Below are 19,427 nucleotides of genomic sequence, written 5' to 3'. Positions count from 1 at the left end.
AGAGCTGTCTCTGGGGATGTTTGTGCTATGTATGGCTCAGCCAGGCAACAAGGAGAGGACAAGGTCTTTTCCTCCCTTTTGCTGTCTAACCTGATAAAAAGCAAGGAGATTTTCTTTGTTCTAAGGAATCTGAAATCTAGATAACAAACTGATGGCATCTCATGTTGTTTGTCCATAATAGCTATATTGTCCCAATCCTTGACCACACTGGCTGCCCAAAAATACTCTTTTGAATAGTTCTCCTTCAAGAGTCTGATGCTCCTGATGGGAGCAGTTTCTGTAAAGCAGTGTTTTCATATGGGCCATGAAAAATGCTGAAAGAAAAAGCAGGGAGAAAGGGTCAAGACAGCCAATAATGTTTTTATGCAGTGACTAAACAGATCTTGAACTGTACCTTTTGAAAAGGTAATATTCTTGCACAGCCCCGTCTCAGTGTTTTGGTTTGAATACAAGCATCATCTAGCCAACCAAGGACACAGTCACACTATCTACACACACATCTTATTGAAACCAAAGTGCAGATTCATTGATAAACAGTAACACAGGAGTGGCTCTCAGTTCTGAACAAGTCTTTTGCACAGGACATTGCATTTGTAAATACAAATTTTCCTCAATCAGTGAGAAATTTCTAAAAGACTATACTCTTCTAATTTAATTTTAGGCCAAACCTATCGGGGCCTGAGATTACTTAAACCTCAGTTAAAATAATTACAGTGAGGAACAACTTCAGTTGACTTTAAGTACTCTTTCAGGTTCCTCAAACTGACATCTGTGTCTTAACAGTTTATACCTGAGGGCTATAACTGACTTTACCTGGAAAAAGCAATAAGGCCTGGAGTGCTAGAAAAGCCTGTGATCACACAGGAGGAGAAAATAAATCTGGTTTACTCAGATTCATCCAAGTCACATGACATTGTTAATTCCAACTGGTTTTGGTCTCTGCACAGAAACTTCCAGCAAAAGACTTTAATGATGCAATAATTACCTTTTTCCTTTCATGATCCTTCTAACTATGCCTTAATGTATAATGCTTTTAACTAGCATACATGTATCCTAGGGCTATAATGGATGCACATTTATTTAAGTCAAAAGATAAATCATAATGAAAGGGTTTTTTAACACAATAATTAACATGTATTTTGATCATCATAACAGTAATTATTAGAGGTACAAAAACAGAATCAGATCTCAGAAGAAGCCATGAAGATCCCAAATAGGTTGGACTAGCAACACTGCTCTATTATTTTGCCAAGAAATTATGTGTCAAAGTGGCAGGAATGAATCATCATGCACCATTAGGAACTACACCCAGTGACACCCAGGGACAAAAATGTGAGCTGCACTAACCTCCACCATGAGCTGCAAATGGCAATCACAGAGCAGGTAGTGTGGAATGTGCCTTTTCTCTGAGTTATCAAGCTGTGCTGTCCTTATACCTCTACAAACATGATAGATCATCAGGTAAAGGAAATAAGAGAAGAACCACAGAAAGGTAGGAATTTAGGCTTGATATGAAAGGTCTATTTATATTTAAGAGCATGGTTTTACTTTGTGAAGTATTATAAGCTCTTAACATGTGTCAAATGACCCAATCAAGTAGCCTTGATCTTTCAAAAACCTGTTAATTCCTAAAACAAGCAAAGTAAAAGAGCACACACTCTTACCTGCTGTCACCCTCCCCTTAGCAAAAATTACTGGTATTCTGAATTTTTTCCCATCTATTAAATCATGCACATACACATATGCAGGCAGACTGTAACTTGCAGGCCACCCTTTTTCAATGACAAACAGTAAAGTCAAACCAGGCTGAAAACATTTTTTAAGAAATATCCTATGCATTTTACCCCTGAGTCAGATTTATTTCTGGAATTCAGTTCACAGAATCACAGAACCATTTGGGGAAAAAAGGACCTTAAAGAGCATCTAGTTCCAAACCTCCTGCCATAGGCAGGGACACCTTCCACTCATCTTCCACAGTTTGCTCAGTGCTCCATCCAATCTGGCCTTGAACACTGCCAGGGAGGAGCCATCTACAACTGCTCTGGGAAACCTGTTCCAGTGCCCCAAATTTAAAAAAAAAAAAATTCAGCATTACACAAGGGGTCCTCATATAAAAGGAGATGGATGACAGCAAAAAGAGAGGGAAAATGGTTCCTTAAAGGAAATTGTATAGTATGGTACCTTTTCCAGTCAAAGTTTCTTCTTTTATTTTCTGCACCGCTTCTTGGCCATCACTTTCATTGTTTCCAGCTGTTAAAGGACAGAAAATGAAAAATTAGCAATGCAATCAATTTAAGGACTGGCCTGTATGAAGTGACAACCACAGTGTAGAACCAGTGTGAAGTTTTTGGTGGAAAGGTGTGCTGCAGAGGCTTTCAAAGAGGGCTATACAAATGCACTGTGATTTCCACAAGTTCTGCCAGTTTATCTCATTTATTCATATAAAATAGAACTATCTACTGGACTTGAGATTTGAGTCCGTGAGACAAGTGAATTGTTTCACATCCAGATTGTGCAAAAACTTCACTGCAGGTTAGAGCAGATTTTCCCTTGCTCTTTTTTCCAAAATGAAGACTTCCACAGTTGGAGGAAAGTCCTGACTACCCTGTCTCAAATGCTCATGAGAGGATTTATTAGTGCTAACATAAAATATGATTAAGCATCACATAAATGTCTTTTGTATCATCCAGCTTAGGTGGGTGGTTACTAATTGTCTGACATTTGTTTGCCAATTTTTTTATAACATGTCAAAGGAAAAAAACATAAGCATGAGAGATATAGGAATTGACACAAGTTGAATTTTTAAAATTAATATTCAATTTATCCATCAAAATATTTTCCATAGCATGGAACATCAAAATACCTATTGCTTATTATCTAAATTGGATAACAATCCCGATATCTCTTATGAATTTCACGAAGCTGCCTATTTTCCTCATTATATAAAATTCTGCCAAAGTTTCTGTAAAGATTTTGTTTTGTGCCAGCCTGCAAGTATCCTGTTCTTGCTTTCACAGCACCACAAAATAAAATGAAGTTGGAAGAGACTTCAGGAGGTGTCTGGTTCAGCCCCCTGTTCACATTAGCTGGTACATGCTTGTATTTACTTGTGAAAAAGGACTTGAAACACATCTTTGTTTTCATGATATGCAAGAAAACCTAACATTTACATAAATTTAGCCAAAATTAATACACTTAGCATTCCAGATACTGGAGAGAAAATAATTCTCACATAAAATCTAGATTCATACAGGTGTACAGCTGCTGTCCATAAATTCCATTAACTATGGACTTATATTGCTCGGAAGGAAGGAAGGAAGGAAGGAAGGAAGGAAGGAAGGAAGGAAGGAAGGAAGGAAGACCCAAAACAACAAAGCAGATATTTGCAATATTTTCTTCTTGGTGTTTTTCCCCCTTTAAAACCATCCAGCCTTGTAGAGAAGAAAAACATTCAGTTTGATGCTAATTTCCAGATATAGATGCAGCATCAACAAACCCTCCAATGAAACCCTGCCATTTCTGGGGAAATTTGTGCACAGGGTTTATGGGCAACAGATTAATTTTCCTCACTGTTTCATCTCAAGTAATGTGCTAGAGTAGGATTTCAAACTCAGAGTGTTGTTATTTATTAGGCTGGATAGTGTTATGCTAGAAATAAGAATACTTGTATGCCAATTCTGTGAACATCTTATTTGATTCCTCTTTTATTCAGCACCTCTCGTGCAGAGATCTGGCTTATTAAAGCCTCCAGTGTCATGATATAACTCTCAATATGTTCATTTAATTTGTTCTTTTAAAAGAGCTTGTGTTCACAAGGAATTTTAATTTGCTTTATTTTGCTCTTATATAAATGGTTATTCATTAAAGCTCAGTGCCTTCCAAATGAGCTCATTTTATTTATATTTACATATTTTTCACTCTGGACCACTGGGAAAAAAAATTATTATTTTGCTAAACAGTCACTTCAGATGTCTGTTTCCAGCCTGATCCAACAGAGTTTGAAAACCAGATGCTGAAGGCTGGAGTATTGCAAAATTGAAATAGCTTCAGCGAAAACTGCCACAATAATAGAGGTTTTCTAAAATCCTTCTTTCAAAGAAAATCCTGCAAGAAAGAATAAAGACATTGAACAAATGACCAAAATCCTTACAAAAAGTTCAAAGGTACTTAGATCAGAGGATGTATACCATGAAACTGGGAGGCTAATCTAGGCTTCTGAGTTAGGTTAAGGAGATCAGCACCCCTTTGTCAAGGGGGGAGAGGAAAGGGACATTGCACTTTTGCACTGCTTCCCTTCTAGTACATCCTTCTGGGATCTTCTAAGCAAAGTGAGTGGTAAGCATCAAAAAGATCAACCTCCTTTTAAGTGCTATATTACTATTCAAAATTTAAAAAAAAAAAGCTTTTTAAGTCATCAAGCTAACAGAGTCAGCTTTGGGTTGGGAAAAATCAAAACTAATCAGCATCTTCTTGATGAAGTTGGGTCACTAAAGGGCACAGCCCTCAAGTGCATTGAACAGATGGACAGCACCCTAAATTCACGATGGTTTACTAGAAGAGGGTCAAATTCTTACTGCTGTCAGCTGGTTTAAATCCTCAGTATCATATTTGTCATGATTCTTTAAAAAATTTTTTGATACACAAACTAATCCTCTGGCTGGACATATTTTCAATGATTCACCATAATTTCTATATGTTCCATATACTATAATTTATCCATTTTAAGTGTTATAGCATCTGTAGCATAAGATCTGCCTACTCTGAATTCAAATGGTTTGAAGGGAAGGGTAAGAAAGGGAAGAGAGATGATCATGTATTTTATGCAGTGAGGGAATCTTAGAAAAAGCTTTGAGAACAAGGGATTCATTGTCTTGGGAGCTTACATCATCAAAGTACCCAAAACCATAATAATCTTGCTTTTCATGCTAATTTAAAATGTCTACTGGGAACTCAAAATAGATATAGTTTTCTCAAGAACTGTTTATACAAGCAGTTCAGTGCCTTACCTGATGGGGTTTTTTTCTACTTAGTCCACAAATAGTGAAGAATTTGGGTGAGACTTATTCAATAACAACGCTGACTAAAATAAATTCTGAAAAAAACCCTTAAATTATAAAAATAAATTCATTCTAAACAGATGTACCTGTATAAAATCAGATATCATTTCAATAGCATAAAAAATACAATTCCTAATAAAATACTGAAAAAAAGGAAAACATATTTAATAACAACTTTTAGTCAAAGAAATGCACTCATCTCCTCCACATTTACTTCCACAAACATCACAAGTCAAAGCAAGCTGATATGAAGCCACCAGAGAAGTACATACTAAAATTCTTATGAGCACCAATAGGCTCTGGATCTTATCCTAAATGTCAGGCTCTGTCATCTCAGTCACTTAAGTAGATCCTAACTCTGAAAGTTATTTCAGGGATTTCAACAGAATTGTCACAGAGATTGCTCAGTCTCAACAAGGCTGAAAAAAGCATGGCCCTTAGAAATCCTTCATGGGCTAAAAACACATTATTGCTAATTAAGGGGTTCTGATACATCTATATGCATTTTTCATACAATATTTTTAATTTCTTTGAATGTGACTATCTCTTCAGAAAAGTAATTGCCACTCACACACTGAATTTATGTACAAGACTGATCCTGATAAAGAAATAAGAGCTTTTCCAAACGGTGTTTTGCAAAACTAAGAATTTGCAATCTTGATGTTTCAAGGAAATGTACTCCAGGGCATTATAAAAATTTAAAATAGTCTTTGATCAACAATAGAGCCTATAAAGCTTAAGGTTGCCTGGAGAGAATAAACCCACAAATCCAAAAAGCCCTTGCTTACTTAAGTCTGTCAAGGAGAAAATTTCCTTGCTTTCAGTAAGATAGCACAAAATGAAGACAAATAAAAACTTTTGGAGATGAACACCAAGAAGATTCAAAGCAACCAGCACATGGTGCCCAGAGAAAGACCTGACCCCTCCAGCTTGGAGCCTGAGAGCCACCTTGTGCACAAGGCACCCCTCAGCCCGTGATAAACCCAGAGAAGGGAACCCCAGGGGGGAAGGCAGGAGCGAGAGCTGCCCAGGGGCAGGGCAGGCACGTCACCTCCCAGCTCTCCCCACACGCCCCAGACACTGGCAGGGGTGACCCCCTCAGTCACCAGTGCCTCAGGAACCTGAGATAAAGCTCATCCCTTGACCTGTGGAGCCATAATTACAGATCAGTTTCTCCCTGAAACAATGGATCGCTTCCCAGGGTGTGCAGCATGCCCCATGGGCCTTCCCTCTCCCCACTGCTGACTTCCAGCAACCTAATTCAGAAGTGGTGCCCATAAACTCTTACCTGTCTACCAGGAAAAGCTGGGGGGTACAGTAATCAATTCTGTATAAGTGTATACCATCTGATTAAGGAATTGCAAAGGATAATGGTTAGATGCCTTTGTGCAACAGAATATAAAAGTTTCCAAATGGAAATTTGAATCAAGATGCCTCCTCAGAGTAGAATAATCCTCATTATGATCGAAGGGGAACTGATTTCTTTGAAGCATCAGCCTGAAGACAGGGCTTATGAGGGCACCCAATGCCTCAAGAGGAAAACAAAATCCTATCAGCTGGTGTTAGGAAGATTATGATTTATGAGTGAACACAAAAAATAGAACATGCCAAAAAGAGAGGAATAACTGCCCCCAAAATCTCCAAGGATGAGAAATTGGAACTCAATACAATATGAGCAGGTTTTTTAAGGAATTTATAAGGTTTCTTTTAAAGGAATTTGTAAAATCTTCAATAAAAAGAATACTGATCTTACATCTCATATATAAAACATTTAAGCCATGGTTTTCAATAATAGGTATAAGGATGTGACCAGCTATAAAAAATAAATTGCAAACATGATACAAACTTCCTTGTGTCTAAAGATACCACACATCTTTTGTCATTGAGTTCATCACACAACAGTCACAATTAAATACATGCCTTTCTTACATGAAAGGTGGAAATATTGCTGTAAGTATTCCTTTGAGAAAAGAAACAAAAAATGAGCAAGGGAGAGAATGTCGATTTGCAAAAAGAAAAGAAATCCTCATTATTGCCTTAGGTTTCAGCTACCCATCTGTTCCAACAAGAGGTTAAGAACGACCCTGTTTATCAAACTCAAGATACATCTAGACAAGTGCCCTCTTTCCAACTATAACCTGCAGCAGATACTTAAGGAAAAGACATGACAGCAATAAGTCTAGGAGTGATTTTCTCCAATACACCCTCCCAGAAGCAGGAAGTTTCAGAGATTTCCTGAATCCAAGGTCGCACATGGCCTCCCAATGAACATGGCCTGCACTACTACACCTAATTGCACTTTCAGTTCATTCAAGAACTTGACCGCCCAAGAGTCCTGGGACAGCAGGCTCCGTGATTTAATGACACACCTAATTATGTTTAAAAGGTTATTCTTCAGTAGCTTGTTTGTTTTTGTATTTTTTATTTTATTAGATGTTCTCCACTTTGTGTACAATAATACAGGGAATGACCACTTCTCCTTCACTTCCTACACCATTCATAACTGTATGATCACACCTCAGTCATCTGTTTGGAAGCAGAAGGATGTTTGTTCTGTGCCCCACCTTGTACAAAGCCATCCTCTACTCCTAACCATCACTCTTTAGTTTTTTCCAGTTCAACCAGACTCCTTTTGAGTATGCACAACAGGATGATCCAATGGTTTCTATAAAGGAAGAGGGACGCTTTCTGTCCTGTTTTCATCTCCTTTCCTGCTCAGTAATATAATTTTATTTGCCTTTATGACTGGCACGAAATATCGATGATGTTGTACATAGAGCTTTCAGCAGTAAATCACAATATTTATTTAACTCTTTGACTAGCAGTTAATTTAGGTCCTATTCTTGTAAATACATAGGTGTGGCTGTTTTTTCTCATATTCTGTACTTGCATTTACTAACACTCTGTATTTATCCATCCTTTCATAGCACAGTCATCCACTATTGGGAGATTATTTCCTATTCTTCATAGTAGTTAAGATTTCACAAGGCATCTCTGGACACCTCCCAGTCCCACCCTCTGCTACAATTGGTGGCCCAGGACCATGTCCAGTCAGATCTCAGGTGTTTGCAGGGATGGAGACTCTTCAACCTCTCTTGGCAGCCTGTGCCAGTGTTTGAACAGCCACAATGTAAAAAAAAAAAAAAAAAAAAAAGGGAAAAAAAGGAGTGGTTTTTTTGGTTTTTTTTTTTTTTCCCCATTAGGTACTTATACACTGGAAAAGATCCTCCTAACCCTTCTGTCCTTTTCAGGCTGAATACATCTCTCTCAGCCTCTCCTTACATGTCAGAAACTCAAATTCTTTAATTATCAATAGTCAAACAATTTTGAATATCCTAAACACATTTAAACAAAATGCATCATCTCACTCTTCACCCTGTATTCTGTATCTATCTATGATAAATGAACTGAACATCTGTCTGTGGGACCACAAGCATCTTTGCTCCAACTCAAAGCTGATAAATTATTTCTCAATATTGTTTTCTGTCTGCTAATCTATTACTAAACTACAAGAAATCTTTCTCTTATCTCAAGACAAGCCAGCCACTTTAAATCTTTTGGCATGAATCTTAACAAAAACATTTGAAAACCAGGATTAAATTAATTCACACAGTTGTTGAATATTTCAAAGCATTAGGCATAAATGCTTAATGAATAAATTAAACAAGCACCTAGAAAAACCGCACTAACTCTTCCAAAGTTCCAATAACACATATTTAACTCTACATTTTTTTAAATGCCTGACTTATTTTTCAATATAAAAAACAGACTTACTGGCCTATGCACAACATTTTCCCAGAACTGTCCAGCACTGTATTTGTCACCTTACACTTCTTTACCAAAGATGATTTAAGGTTTTATGCAGCAGATACTAGTCCAGAAATACTTTTACACTTCTGATGGATTTTGGTTTCAATCACAGTGGCCTGTTTTAGATTGCTTTAATTTCTTTTTGATGCTTAATACTGTGTTTATACTGGGTTTGTAACAATCTCCATGCTATTTTAAGTTCTGTATCTTTTTAGCTACTCATTTTATATACTTCAGAGACAGTGAACAGATTGAAGACTTCAAGCCCATTTGGTTGCTCCTCATAAGGTTGCTTTTCCACCCCCCTGATAAAACTTGTTTTCCTCTAAACCCTTTAAGACCATTTGAAATAGGCAGACCAGAACACAACATAGTATTTACGGTTCTGGCCCACGAAGGATTCATACAGTTGAATCAACTCATATTGTCTGTTTAGTTTGTTCATTTTCTAACCATTTCTAATATTTGTTTTGATTTTTGCACCCTATGGAGCATGACTGAATTTCACAGAATGATCTATTTTGATCCTGAGATCTACATCCAAAGTGATGATGGTCAACACAGAATCCATCACATCTTCTTTTGGCATTAAAATTTTTCCTCATGTCCATCACTCCATATTGATCTACATTGAGTTGTATGTGCCTTTTAACACTCAGCTTCTTATGGTCTTCTTGCAATTCTTCACACATCCCTGGTCTTTATCACCCTGAAAATTTTGATACAATTTGAAGAACTTGTCACTTCATAATGTGTTCTTCCTATAAAATTATTTGTTGAAAGCACCATATGTTAAAACAAGCACAGACGTGACAGTCTTCCAACAGAAGTTAGGGACTAAAGTGTTTGACAAGATTCAAACATATTTGGAAGACAGTGTGTGGCTGTGTGCACATGTATGGTGCATAATTAACAGTAAACAGAGAATTTCATAACCCTGATTACTGTGCACTGATATGATAAAACCTGAACTGAATTACAATTATAAAGGAATCTGTGTGCATTTTCGTTATGCTCATGCAGAAAAATGAAATTATCACCCACTTTTAATAGGTTGGTAAAATTTTGACACTTCCTGACTAACTCTAGAACTCATTCAGGCCTAAAAAACCTGGCTGAAATTAGGAAGATAAATACTTTAAAAAAAAAATATATATAACCCAAGCATCTCATAGATCCTTGTATATTAAAAAAAGACTATTAAAGTAACCCATAAAATTTTTCAGTAATTGAAATTAAATCAAACTGTCTTTGAAAATGAACTATTGCACCATCTTGATAGGATTTAATTATCCCTCGAAAGTCACTTTGTAGTATTATACAATAAAAGAATTGTCTGATTCATGGTGCAGAGAATCCAGCTTGAAAATTGGAAACTAATGGGAATGAAAGAGGTGACAGAAATATCTCTTGCTTAGTGTCCTGCAGAGCTTACTGAGGTCACACAGAAGTGCTGAATCTGGCGATGGAAGTACATTTATTTATGCCAAAATTGCAGGGCTCAAGCCAAAATTGCATAGCTCCAATAAGTCATCAGAATATATATACATATATATAAATATAATGAGATTGCTTCCTTCAAAGTGTGAGCCTGTCTTAGAAACCTGTGACACTGATATACTCAAATATTAAAGATTGATTACACTGCCCTGAACCTGGCGTTTTATACCAAGCAAAAGTGTAACATTGTAAAGATGCAAATATTTTGATTTTCATTCACTGTTTTCAGATAGAATTATCAAAACTTCTACATTAGATATTATCACACATTATCTCAGCCTTCTTTTATTAATGTACTGAGGGCAAAATATAAAGAAAAAAATCAAATTGATGCTTTCCTTTTTTGACTCAACAATTTTAACATGCACACACAGAATCCTCATAAAATTAAACAGCTGTGAACAGGGATGGAAGGAATATGAATAGTTTATGCTTTTTTATCACTCTAAATTGAGACTCACAAAACTGTGGCAAACACCTTGAACCAGAGCTGAACATACTGGGTTTTGTGTCCTGGGCTGGGGGAGGTCATAGAAATTTCCCGGGTATGCTGATTTCCAATGTCCTCATTGTGAAGAGCGTATTTATTTGTAAGTGCATACAAAACATTACCTTCAATATCAGTCACTACTGAATACAGTGTGCCATTTACTTTCTCTCTCTGAAAATGAAATTGCAAGTTTATTTATTAACAAGTAAATTGCATAGGAGAGAGCAGGAGCTCCCTGTATGCTGGATTGTGAAGATTCATCACAGCTATCAGTTTTCCCTAGCAGGGGTTTGGTGTTTGCCATGAGATTTTCCTGAAGTAAAAGCCCTGCTGACTGCAAGTGAAGCTACTGAGAAAAGCAGCCTGGCAGAAAGCCTCAATGAAATCTATCAAACAAACATACAAATATACAGAAAATTACTTTCATCATTTCAGCATTCATCAAAACCTCTTTCTCAGGGAGAGGCTGAGGGCAGGGTGAGCAGAGGGAAACCATCAGTGGGGGATGGAGTCTTGCGCAACAGTGCTGGGAATGGAAAGGAAGGAGGTTTAAAAGAACGATGAAACCACTTGCTGTAAAGGCTCTGAGTGAAGAAACAGCCTTTTCATACAGTGCCTACTCACGCTCCACAAGGTAACATGCTTCCTACTTATTTGCTTTCCTCATTCCATTGGTGGATTTGATTTAAAAGTAGGTTGTTTCAAATATTTACTCCTCTAAAATGTCAAACAGAATCAAAATCACATCCATCACAAATGGTGAATCATTTTTCACATCAGACATTCAGGCTTGACTCATTTGCCTGCTGCAGGGATATCATCCTTTATTGCTACAGTTCCTATAATGAGAAACAAGCATGCAGTGATTGAGCATGATTGAATGCAAGCTACATGTAAGTCTCTTTTGCAAGCCCAAATTCACTTAACATCCACACCATCCACACCTTTTTCACAGAAGTTCATGTCTATATACAAACATAGGATGAAAACAATTCTAGAGGAGAAAGCTTGAGCACACTTGCTCTCTTATTTGAGCCTTGCGTGGCCTGAAGCAGAATGTGCTAATGCATGCCAATGTGCCAGCAGATATTTCAAACACACGTTGGACGTTTGGGTCCAACAGTTATGAGCAAGAATGGAAGGTCATTGCATTTAATGTGCTTTTGAGACTGTTATGATCTTGCAGCTGGAAAAGTGCCTGGGTCTATCCATTCTTCTGACAGGGCTGCTTTGGTCTGAAGAGTTTCACAGGCAAAGAAGATGGCTGTGACTCATAGGGCTCAGTGTTCAGGTCAGAGTTTGCTCGGAAGAAATGAATCAGCTGGAGGACTTACTCATCAAATGCTTCCTATAATTAATTTCATTAATTCACATTTGTAGGGATTCGTAATGAAAATAGTAAGATTGATACAATTGTGGAGTCAATGGAAGTGTCTGTGTTTGTAAACACCAAAAGAAAGAGCAAAGTGTTAAAAGGATGCCCTTTATTGACAATCAAAAGACATGTTTAGAGGACACTGTTCCTGTGCTGTGCACGTCAAGGCCACAGCACAGAAGACTGGCAGCAGACGACCATGCACTCTGCCATCAGGAGGATAACATCTCCAGGTTACAGCATAATACCCATACCATTATTTTTCCTGTTTGCCCAGCCTAAAAATAGGCTATAGACAGAGCCTAAATATTGTAGACCAGGAAAAACATACTGAGTGCTGCTGAGCAATATAAAAGATCACTGAATAGTAGTGGTTGGAAGGGAGCTCTGTCCAATCCCCCTGCTAATGCAGTTTCACCCAGAACAAGTAACACAGGGCACATCCAGATGAATTGTTAATACCTCCAGAGAAGGAGAATGCACAACTTCTATGGCAGATCTGACCATAAAATAGCCTGTCACTTCTGATCAAGAAGAACCACAGGACCACAGGACTGTCAGCTGGCATGACCTTTTCCCATACTCAGGTGATGCTCACAAGATCACACGAGCTCACACATCTTGGTGCTTATGAGACTATGGGTGTGAGGGTGAGTGAATGAGATTTATGACAGAGTGACTGTGAGTTGAAAAAAAATCAGCTTATTTAGAGATTCTGCACCTAAACCTCACCTTCCCATTCCCAAAACCCTCACACTGAATTTTGTTACATGGAATATCCTAAACTTTAAGTGATACAAAATAAATCTTGAAAAAAAAAGAATGTTCTATGCTTTTGTGACCCTACGCAAAGAGAAGAAAATTACCCTTTTTGTTTTCCCAGAGTAAATTTTTGCAGTCCACCTTAAAGGTGAAAAGCAATTTTAGTGAAATATTAATGCTGACATCATTAGCTACATCTAGCTACATTAGTAACATCTGGCATTTAGCTACATAAAGAAGCATCTACTTGCACTTTGCAGACGCTTGGGTTTGACACCTCTATTAAAACATGTATGAGTAAGTGGTGTTCCACATTAGACCTGTATGATTCCAGGACAATTCCATTAATGTTACTGACTGCACCACACTGAAAGTACATGGCTACTGTGCTCTCATCCATTGTTTGGAGTGGGTCTGATATGTGTACAGAACCTTAGAGAGCAAATTCTGTATAAAAGTTGAACAAAATGGCATTACCAGCTTGATAGTGTACAATGAAACAACAATCTTCAGTGACTCTCTGGAATAAAAGTTACAGTGGTTTAGGTAAAAATCTAGTTAAGGAAAGATGAAGTGAGAAAATGTAGCAGTTTAAACATAAAAGTATTCATTATACTACATTCTGATTTAGTAGACATATCAGTAAACATATTCCTCTACTACAAATACATATTTGTAATAAAGGAAGTTTTAAAAAATAGGAAGTCTCCTAAATAGTGTCTGTGGTAGAAAGAAGAAATGGTGCACACAGGACAGTTCTGAGTTCATAGAGAAATTCACCTAACTTGAAATGTCACACTCTAACTCGGTCACCTGAGTGACTCTAAAGAGTAAATCAACTCTTTATTATCAATGGAGGAACAGGCACCTCCAGAAGGTGAATTGCCCAATCCGTCTCAGACTGACACGATTGAATCTCCAGGTATTTATTTTCTTGTCTTGCCTACAGAGGTCTCTTACAGTGACAAACTGAGAAGTAAATGTGCAATTTTTACATGGATAAAGTTATAAGGGCTTCCTCTGTCCTTATAACAGATCATCCCCCACTAAACACTGTAATACTCCTTCAACTCTTTAATTTGTTTTCCTCTTAATGAACATGTACACCCCAATGCTGATGCATGACCCATCCCCAGTAACAAGGAACTAAATAAAATAAATACTTTTTGTAATACTCATCTTTTAAAGGTTTTTTTATTGTTCACTTCTTATCTAAGGTAGTACAGCTCTTCCAAGTCCAACAGAAAAAATTGCTTCCACTATTTTGTTTTAAGATCTTGCAAAGCAAAACATAAATCAATCTTTATTAGTGGTAAATACTGGCAAAATATTCTCCTACATTCCCCTGACATATCCTTACTTATGGATATGTCAGGGGAATGTAGGATAAAGAAAGAAAGAAAATACACCTTAAAAGGAAAAAAAAAAGACTTATGAGACAAAAAGTATATTAAGAAAATAATGACTTTACCTATTATCACATGCATGCCAAGTCTTGCCAAATGCTTCACAGTTTGGTAACCAATTCCTTTAGTGCCTCCAGTCACTATAGCAACCTTTCCATTTTGTGTAGGGAAAACTATATGAGAAAAAAGAAATAACACAAGGTTAGTTCACAATAGTAACACAATTAAGAAGTTAAGATGTATTTTAAAGAGTGTACACTTAACAGACTGCTCAAGCCAGGCCGATAAACAATCTCAGGAACAAACTCTGTATGGAAATAAAATCTTTGGAATATCCACAATTATTTACTGCACTATAATTTTCCAGTATTAACAGTTCACAAAAGACTGAGGTTGGCGACACGAAAAGCAAACAACCACTTCAGAAATTTTCTCATTTCTATTTGCATTCATTTCATCATCCTGCAGTCATCTGACCTTTACAATTTCCACCATAACTTTGTTACTGAGCAAGGTGGTGGCAGTTACGTCAGCTCGGGGGTGGCTTACTCAATGTGTACAGGGGAAAAATTCAATTGGCAGCATGATTCCCTGGAAATTTCCTGAATGACAAAAGACCAGCCTCTGTCAGTAACATGGAGGAAAGATCTCAGTCAAAGGTGAGCTGTCAAAAGTACACCAGCTGACCCAATTTCCCCGCATAACTGAGCACTTTCCCTTCTGAAATCACGAGGCCCTGAGCCCCAAAGAAAGGAGGAAGCAATTTTCTTGCATGAAAGCCCCCATCTACTTTTCCCACCTACATCAGCCCTGTCCCACAGAAGCCAGCATCCCTGATACCCTCACTCTGCCTCCACTCCAAGTGCTCCTTGACCCACACACAGCCTGGCAGGCAGGGAATGCTCCCAAACTCCCTCTGCTATAGGGGTGGCTTAGGCACATCCTGTGTCTCCTGCCTCCCCAGGAGCCCTTAGCCTGCCAAGTGAGCCAAGAAGCATTGGGGATGGCCCTTGCAGAGCAGCTGCCATCCCAGCTACAAGCTCTCACACTGGGTGCAGGTTGCACAGCACATTCCCCCACCATGGAGGGAGTTCTGCAGCCAAAGCAGAGCAAAGGCATTATAATTCAAGTGCTTGGGTGTGAAAAGGCATGAATTAGGTCTAATATCAACTTTTTTTTTTTGTTTGGGTGGAGAATGTTTCATGTGAAGCGCCGTGTGGTCTTTAGGTGACCAAGGTGAATTTCTAATTTGCTTTGGAGTCAAAGCCGTGAGGTATTTGCACAGGAAAAATAGTATTAAATACTTCATTTTGCTGTGGTGCAGTGTCTGTAGGCAATGCTATAGATAAAAAATGTTAAAAAGATGCCAAGTTTCATCTATCAAAGGACTTTCTATTTTGATTTCCAGGTTTTTAGGGGATTGCTTTGTTGTACAGCACCAACTCATATTTTACATAGTTATGAAACACAGGACTAGCACTGATACAAGCTTCTTTCTTCACAGCAACTTCAAAAAAGGATCCACATTTCACCTTTTTTGAAACACATAGTTCTTTCCATCATGATTCAACATGAATTTCTCTTCTCTTCAGGTAACAACTCGGTTCTTCCCATCCATGAAGAGAAATTGTTTGCAGTTCTTTGAAGGTTAACTCCAGTTACAGTGATATGTATGCACATAGGTGTCCTGACATATATAATTCAAGCTAAGTAAGACTTCCCCAGGAGCCTTCTTAAGGGACTTCAATTAGCTATATGCAGCCCTGCAATTTCCACCAAAAATACTTCTAATCATAAACTCTAAACAAAATGCCTACAGGTTCAAATCTGGTCAAGAGAAAATGCACTCTTTTGGGCCTGAATACTATAGTGTTTGCAGGGAATCCCAGCAAGGGGAGAGATATGATGTGTCTGACTCCATCCTATCAGAAGGCTAATTAATGACTTTATTATATTATATTATTCTGTATTATATAACACTATGTTACATTACATCTAAACTGAATCTGCCAAGCACTCACTCTGCACACCCTGAACTGAGTCTCGTCACTGTCCCCCGACAGTCCCAACACACACACACACTTGGCCCTGATAGGCCAAGGAAACAAAACACCATCACTTTGGGCAAACAATCTCCACGCTGCATTCCACATTTGCACAAACACAGGCACAGCAAATAAGATAAGAACTGTGTTTTCTTTCTCTGATGTTCAGAGAATGTGGAACCCAGAAATACTCTTGGGAAGAATTGTGCCTTGCTTTTCTCTGTGAGGAGAAATGTGGGGCTACAGAGTACCTTCTCTTCCTCTTCTGCCTCCCCACACCTCCCTTGCTTCCTGGCCTCTCACCACATTGCTACCTGACATTTGGATTTCACATGCTGCATACAGGTGCTGTCACTCATTTCCATTACTGCACCACCTATTGAATAAGAAGTGACATTTTAATGTGAAATTCACTTAGAAGAAAATTAATGAAAGAAAAGGAGAAAAAGAAGTCAGGACTGGGGAAGGGGCAATGATGTGAAGTGAAAATGGAAAGTCAGAAGAGGAAAGAAATAACAGGTATCACTGTGATAAAGTGGTTCTTAGCAGAGGACCCAATTTAGCAGATGAAAGAAGATGTCCAGTCCTATCCTCTCCATGGTGACTACAAAGAAAAGGACAATTTTTTGGTCCTAGTGGCCACTTAAAGGCTCCACTGTAAATATGCATTCTGTGTAATCCTATATTACAGAGAAGTTTAAAACAGACCTGCTTGTAGCAGCTAGCCCCAAGGACGTAAGAAAGCAGACACGGAGGGAGAAATGAGGGCTGCAGACACACAGATAAGTGGTCATTATCTGTTTTATTTGCAAGAGATACACCTTCCACATAACATGGTTTTGTATAGACACAACACTGCATGGCACAACTCAGTCTATCCACTCACTTCAGTCAAAATGGGAAATCCAAACAGAAAAACTGAAATACATCGGGGAGGGGAGTGGGGCAGGAAGAAATGAAACTCCTCAATTAATTCTTAATTGTTATTAATTTTGAAAATATGTACAATTTCCATCAAGTCAGATGTCTTAGTGTAAAATGAATCTCCATTTAAATGAGACATAGTTAGCATTTATTTCAACAAAAGTGGTCAAGACCAAATATAGGTTCTGTGTGTATCCAGGGACAACTCCAGTGAAAGGCAGTTTATTAGTGCCCTGTTCCCTCTAGGACTCCAGCTTCCTATGGAGTTTGCAGTACACCCAACTTTCAGTGTTGAAACACCACTTCCATGATGAAACTCAGCATGAAAGCAGACCTCAGCTCAGCCTGGTTTTCAGCAGGTACTGGTTTATTTTGTGTGAGAGGTTGAGCTCAGTGCAGCTGGAGTCTCACAGCCCCCCAGGCAGGAGGCAGTGGAGACCCACCAGCTTTGCAATACCCAGAGAGGTCCCCTCTGGCACTCCTTGCATCTCGTTTAAACCACCCCAGATCTCTCTCTCCCTCTACTCCTGGTAGGGAGGTAGATACTGATCTCAAGTTCAGAGGAATAATGCCAGTGATATCTCTGTGGGACATGAGAACAGAGCAGCCCTGTGCTAATGAAATCCCCTGACCAAGCAGGAGCTGTTAATTTCCCTCGTGTTCAAAGAAACCAGCCTGCAGTCCTTAGGTGCTCCTTTATCACACCAGTGGCTGAGAGAAGCTTCTCTCAAGCTGCAGGTTCTGCCTGCATTCCAACCTATTTGGACGACATAAGCCTGTTTACTTTGCAAGTGGATGACCCTAAAACAGGAAAAAAAAGCCAGATTTATTATGTCCTGATAAGAGGCTATTCAAAAAGAATTATTTTCCTTTTAAATATACTTGTCCTTAATCAGAATTAAATTGCATGTACATAGACATCCTCACACAAATTCAATACTACAAAAAATTTAAGACAATTCTGTAATTTTAAAAAATACTAATTTTCAAGAGACTCTAAAACGGGGCTGTCAGGGTGCCCCAACAACTGCCAAAACCACACGGAAATAAGACAGTCTGCAGACCCATATCAATGACCATTTCCTGCCAGCAAAATCTCAGCTCTGAAGCAGGGATGAGGGTCATTGAAGTAGCCAAATCAAAACAAAAGCAGCAATCTTTCTCTTTTTTTTCAGAAATACACCATGTGAACACGGACAATGCAAGCCTCAGAAGAAGAGCTTCCCTTGAGAGTAGCTAGCTTTGGTATTCTGAAACCTTTATAGCACACGGTGCTTGAGGCCAAGGGAAAAAAGAAGAAAAAAGTATTAGAAGTTTATTTAAAGCAAATTGCATCAAATTTTTACAAAGTTCCATCTCCTACCTTACTAATCCAGCATCTGCCTTGTGGCACATCATGGGTCATGTGGACCCATTGCAATAGAATTTCTTTCTATTAATTTCCTCATTAACCTTCCTTTTAAGACATTGAAGGCCAAGGGTAGAATTTAGATTGTCTGAATCAGTCACCTGTATTTATCAGGCAAGACCTGAGCATAGCTGAAGGCACCCAAAAAGTTGGTCAGTGTCCACCTGTGAGGTGCCATGCTGGGACCTGCCTGCACCTCCTGAACTGGCCACATAGTGCAGGAACTTTGGTGATATTTGTGCTGGAGAGATCCCTACAGACAAATCTCAACAGTTTTTTGGTTTTTTTTATTCCTCCTATAACTGAATAATTTATGCAAATATTAGGCCTGAAGGTAACTGGCAGAAGCACAGATGGAAAAAAAAAAAAAAGAAAAGAACTAACAATGAATATTTAGTTTCATGACTGAATAACAAGATCCAAGTTTGGAGCGATTCCTGTATAGCAACACTGAGTGAGAAAAGAAGGCAAACTGTAATTTCCAGTCCTCATCTAACACCACAGGACAAGGCACAATCAAGTTCTTCTAGATGGATTAAAGAAATCATATAGCTCAATGTACCACAGAATTATTGAGTAGTTTTTCTTATTGCAAAATAGTCTGACTCTTTTCCTCTGATTTATACTGTGGCAATGTTGAGATTATAGCC

The 19,427-nt window shown here is 38.3% G+C and overlaps 1 protein-coding gene across 1 annotated transcript in view; it reads right to left on the bottom strand.

Moving 5' to 3' along the window:
* Positions 1-19,427, bottom strand: part of DHRSX (dehydrogenase/reductase X-linked) — a 161,883-nt gene that overhangs the window by 109,718 nt on the left and 32,738 nt on the right. Inside the window, exons 2-3 of the mRNA XM_071455210.1 lie at positions 14,466-14,573; positions 2,182-2,250 (exon numbers count right to left, since the gene is read on the bottom strand). Coding sequence (XP_071311311.1) covers positions 2,182-2,250; positions 14,466-14,573 — 177 coding nt within the window. The remainder of the gene's footprint in view (positions 1-2,181; positions 2,251-14,465; positions 14,574-19,427) is intronic.

Source organism: Agelaius tricolor, unplaced genomic scaffold (assembly GCF_023055355.1).
Source record: "Agelaius tricolor isolate 1412-34295 unplaced genomic scaffold, bAgeTri1.0.p SCAF_45, whole genome shotgun sequence".
Taxonomy (NCBI): domain Eukaryota; kingdom Metazoa; phylum Chordata; class Aves; order Passeriformes; family Icteridae; genus Agelaius; species Agelaius tricolor.
This window is presented reverse-complemented; position numbering and strand designations above follow the sequence as displayed.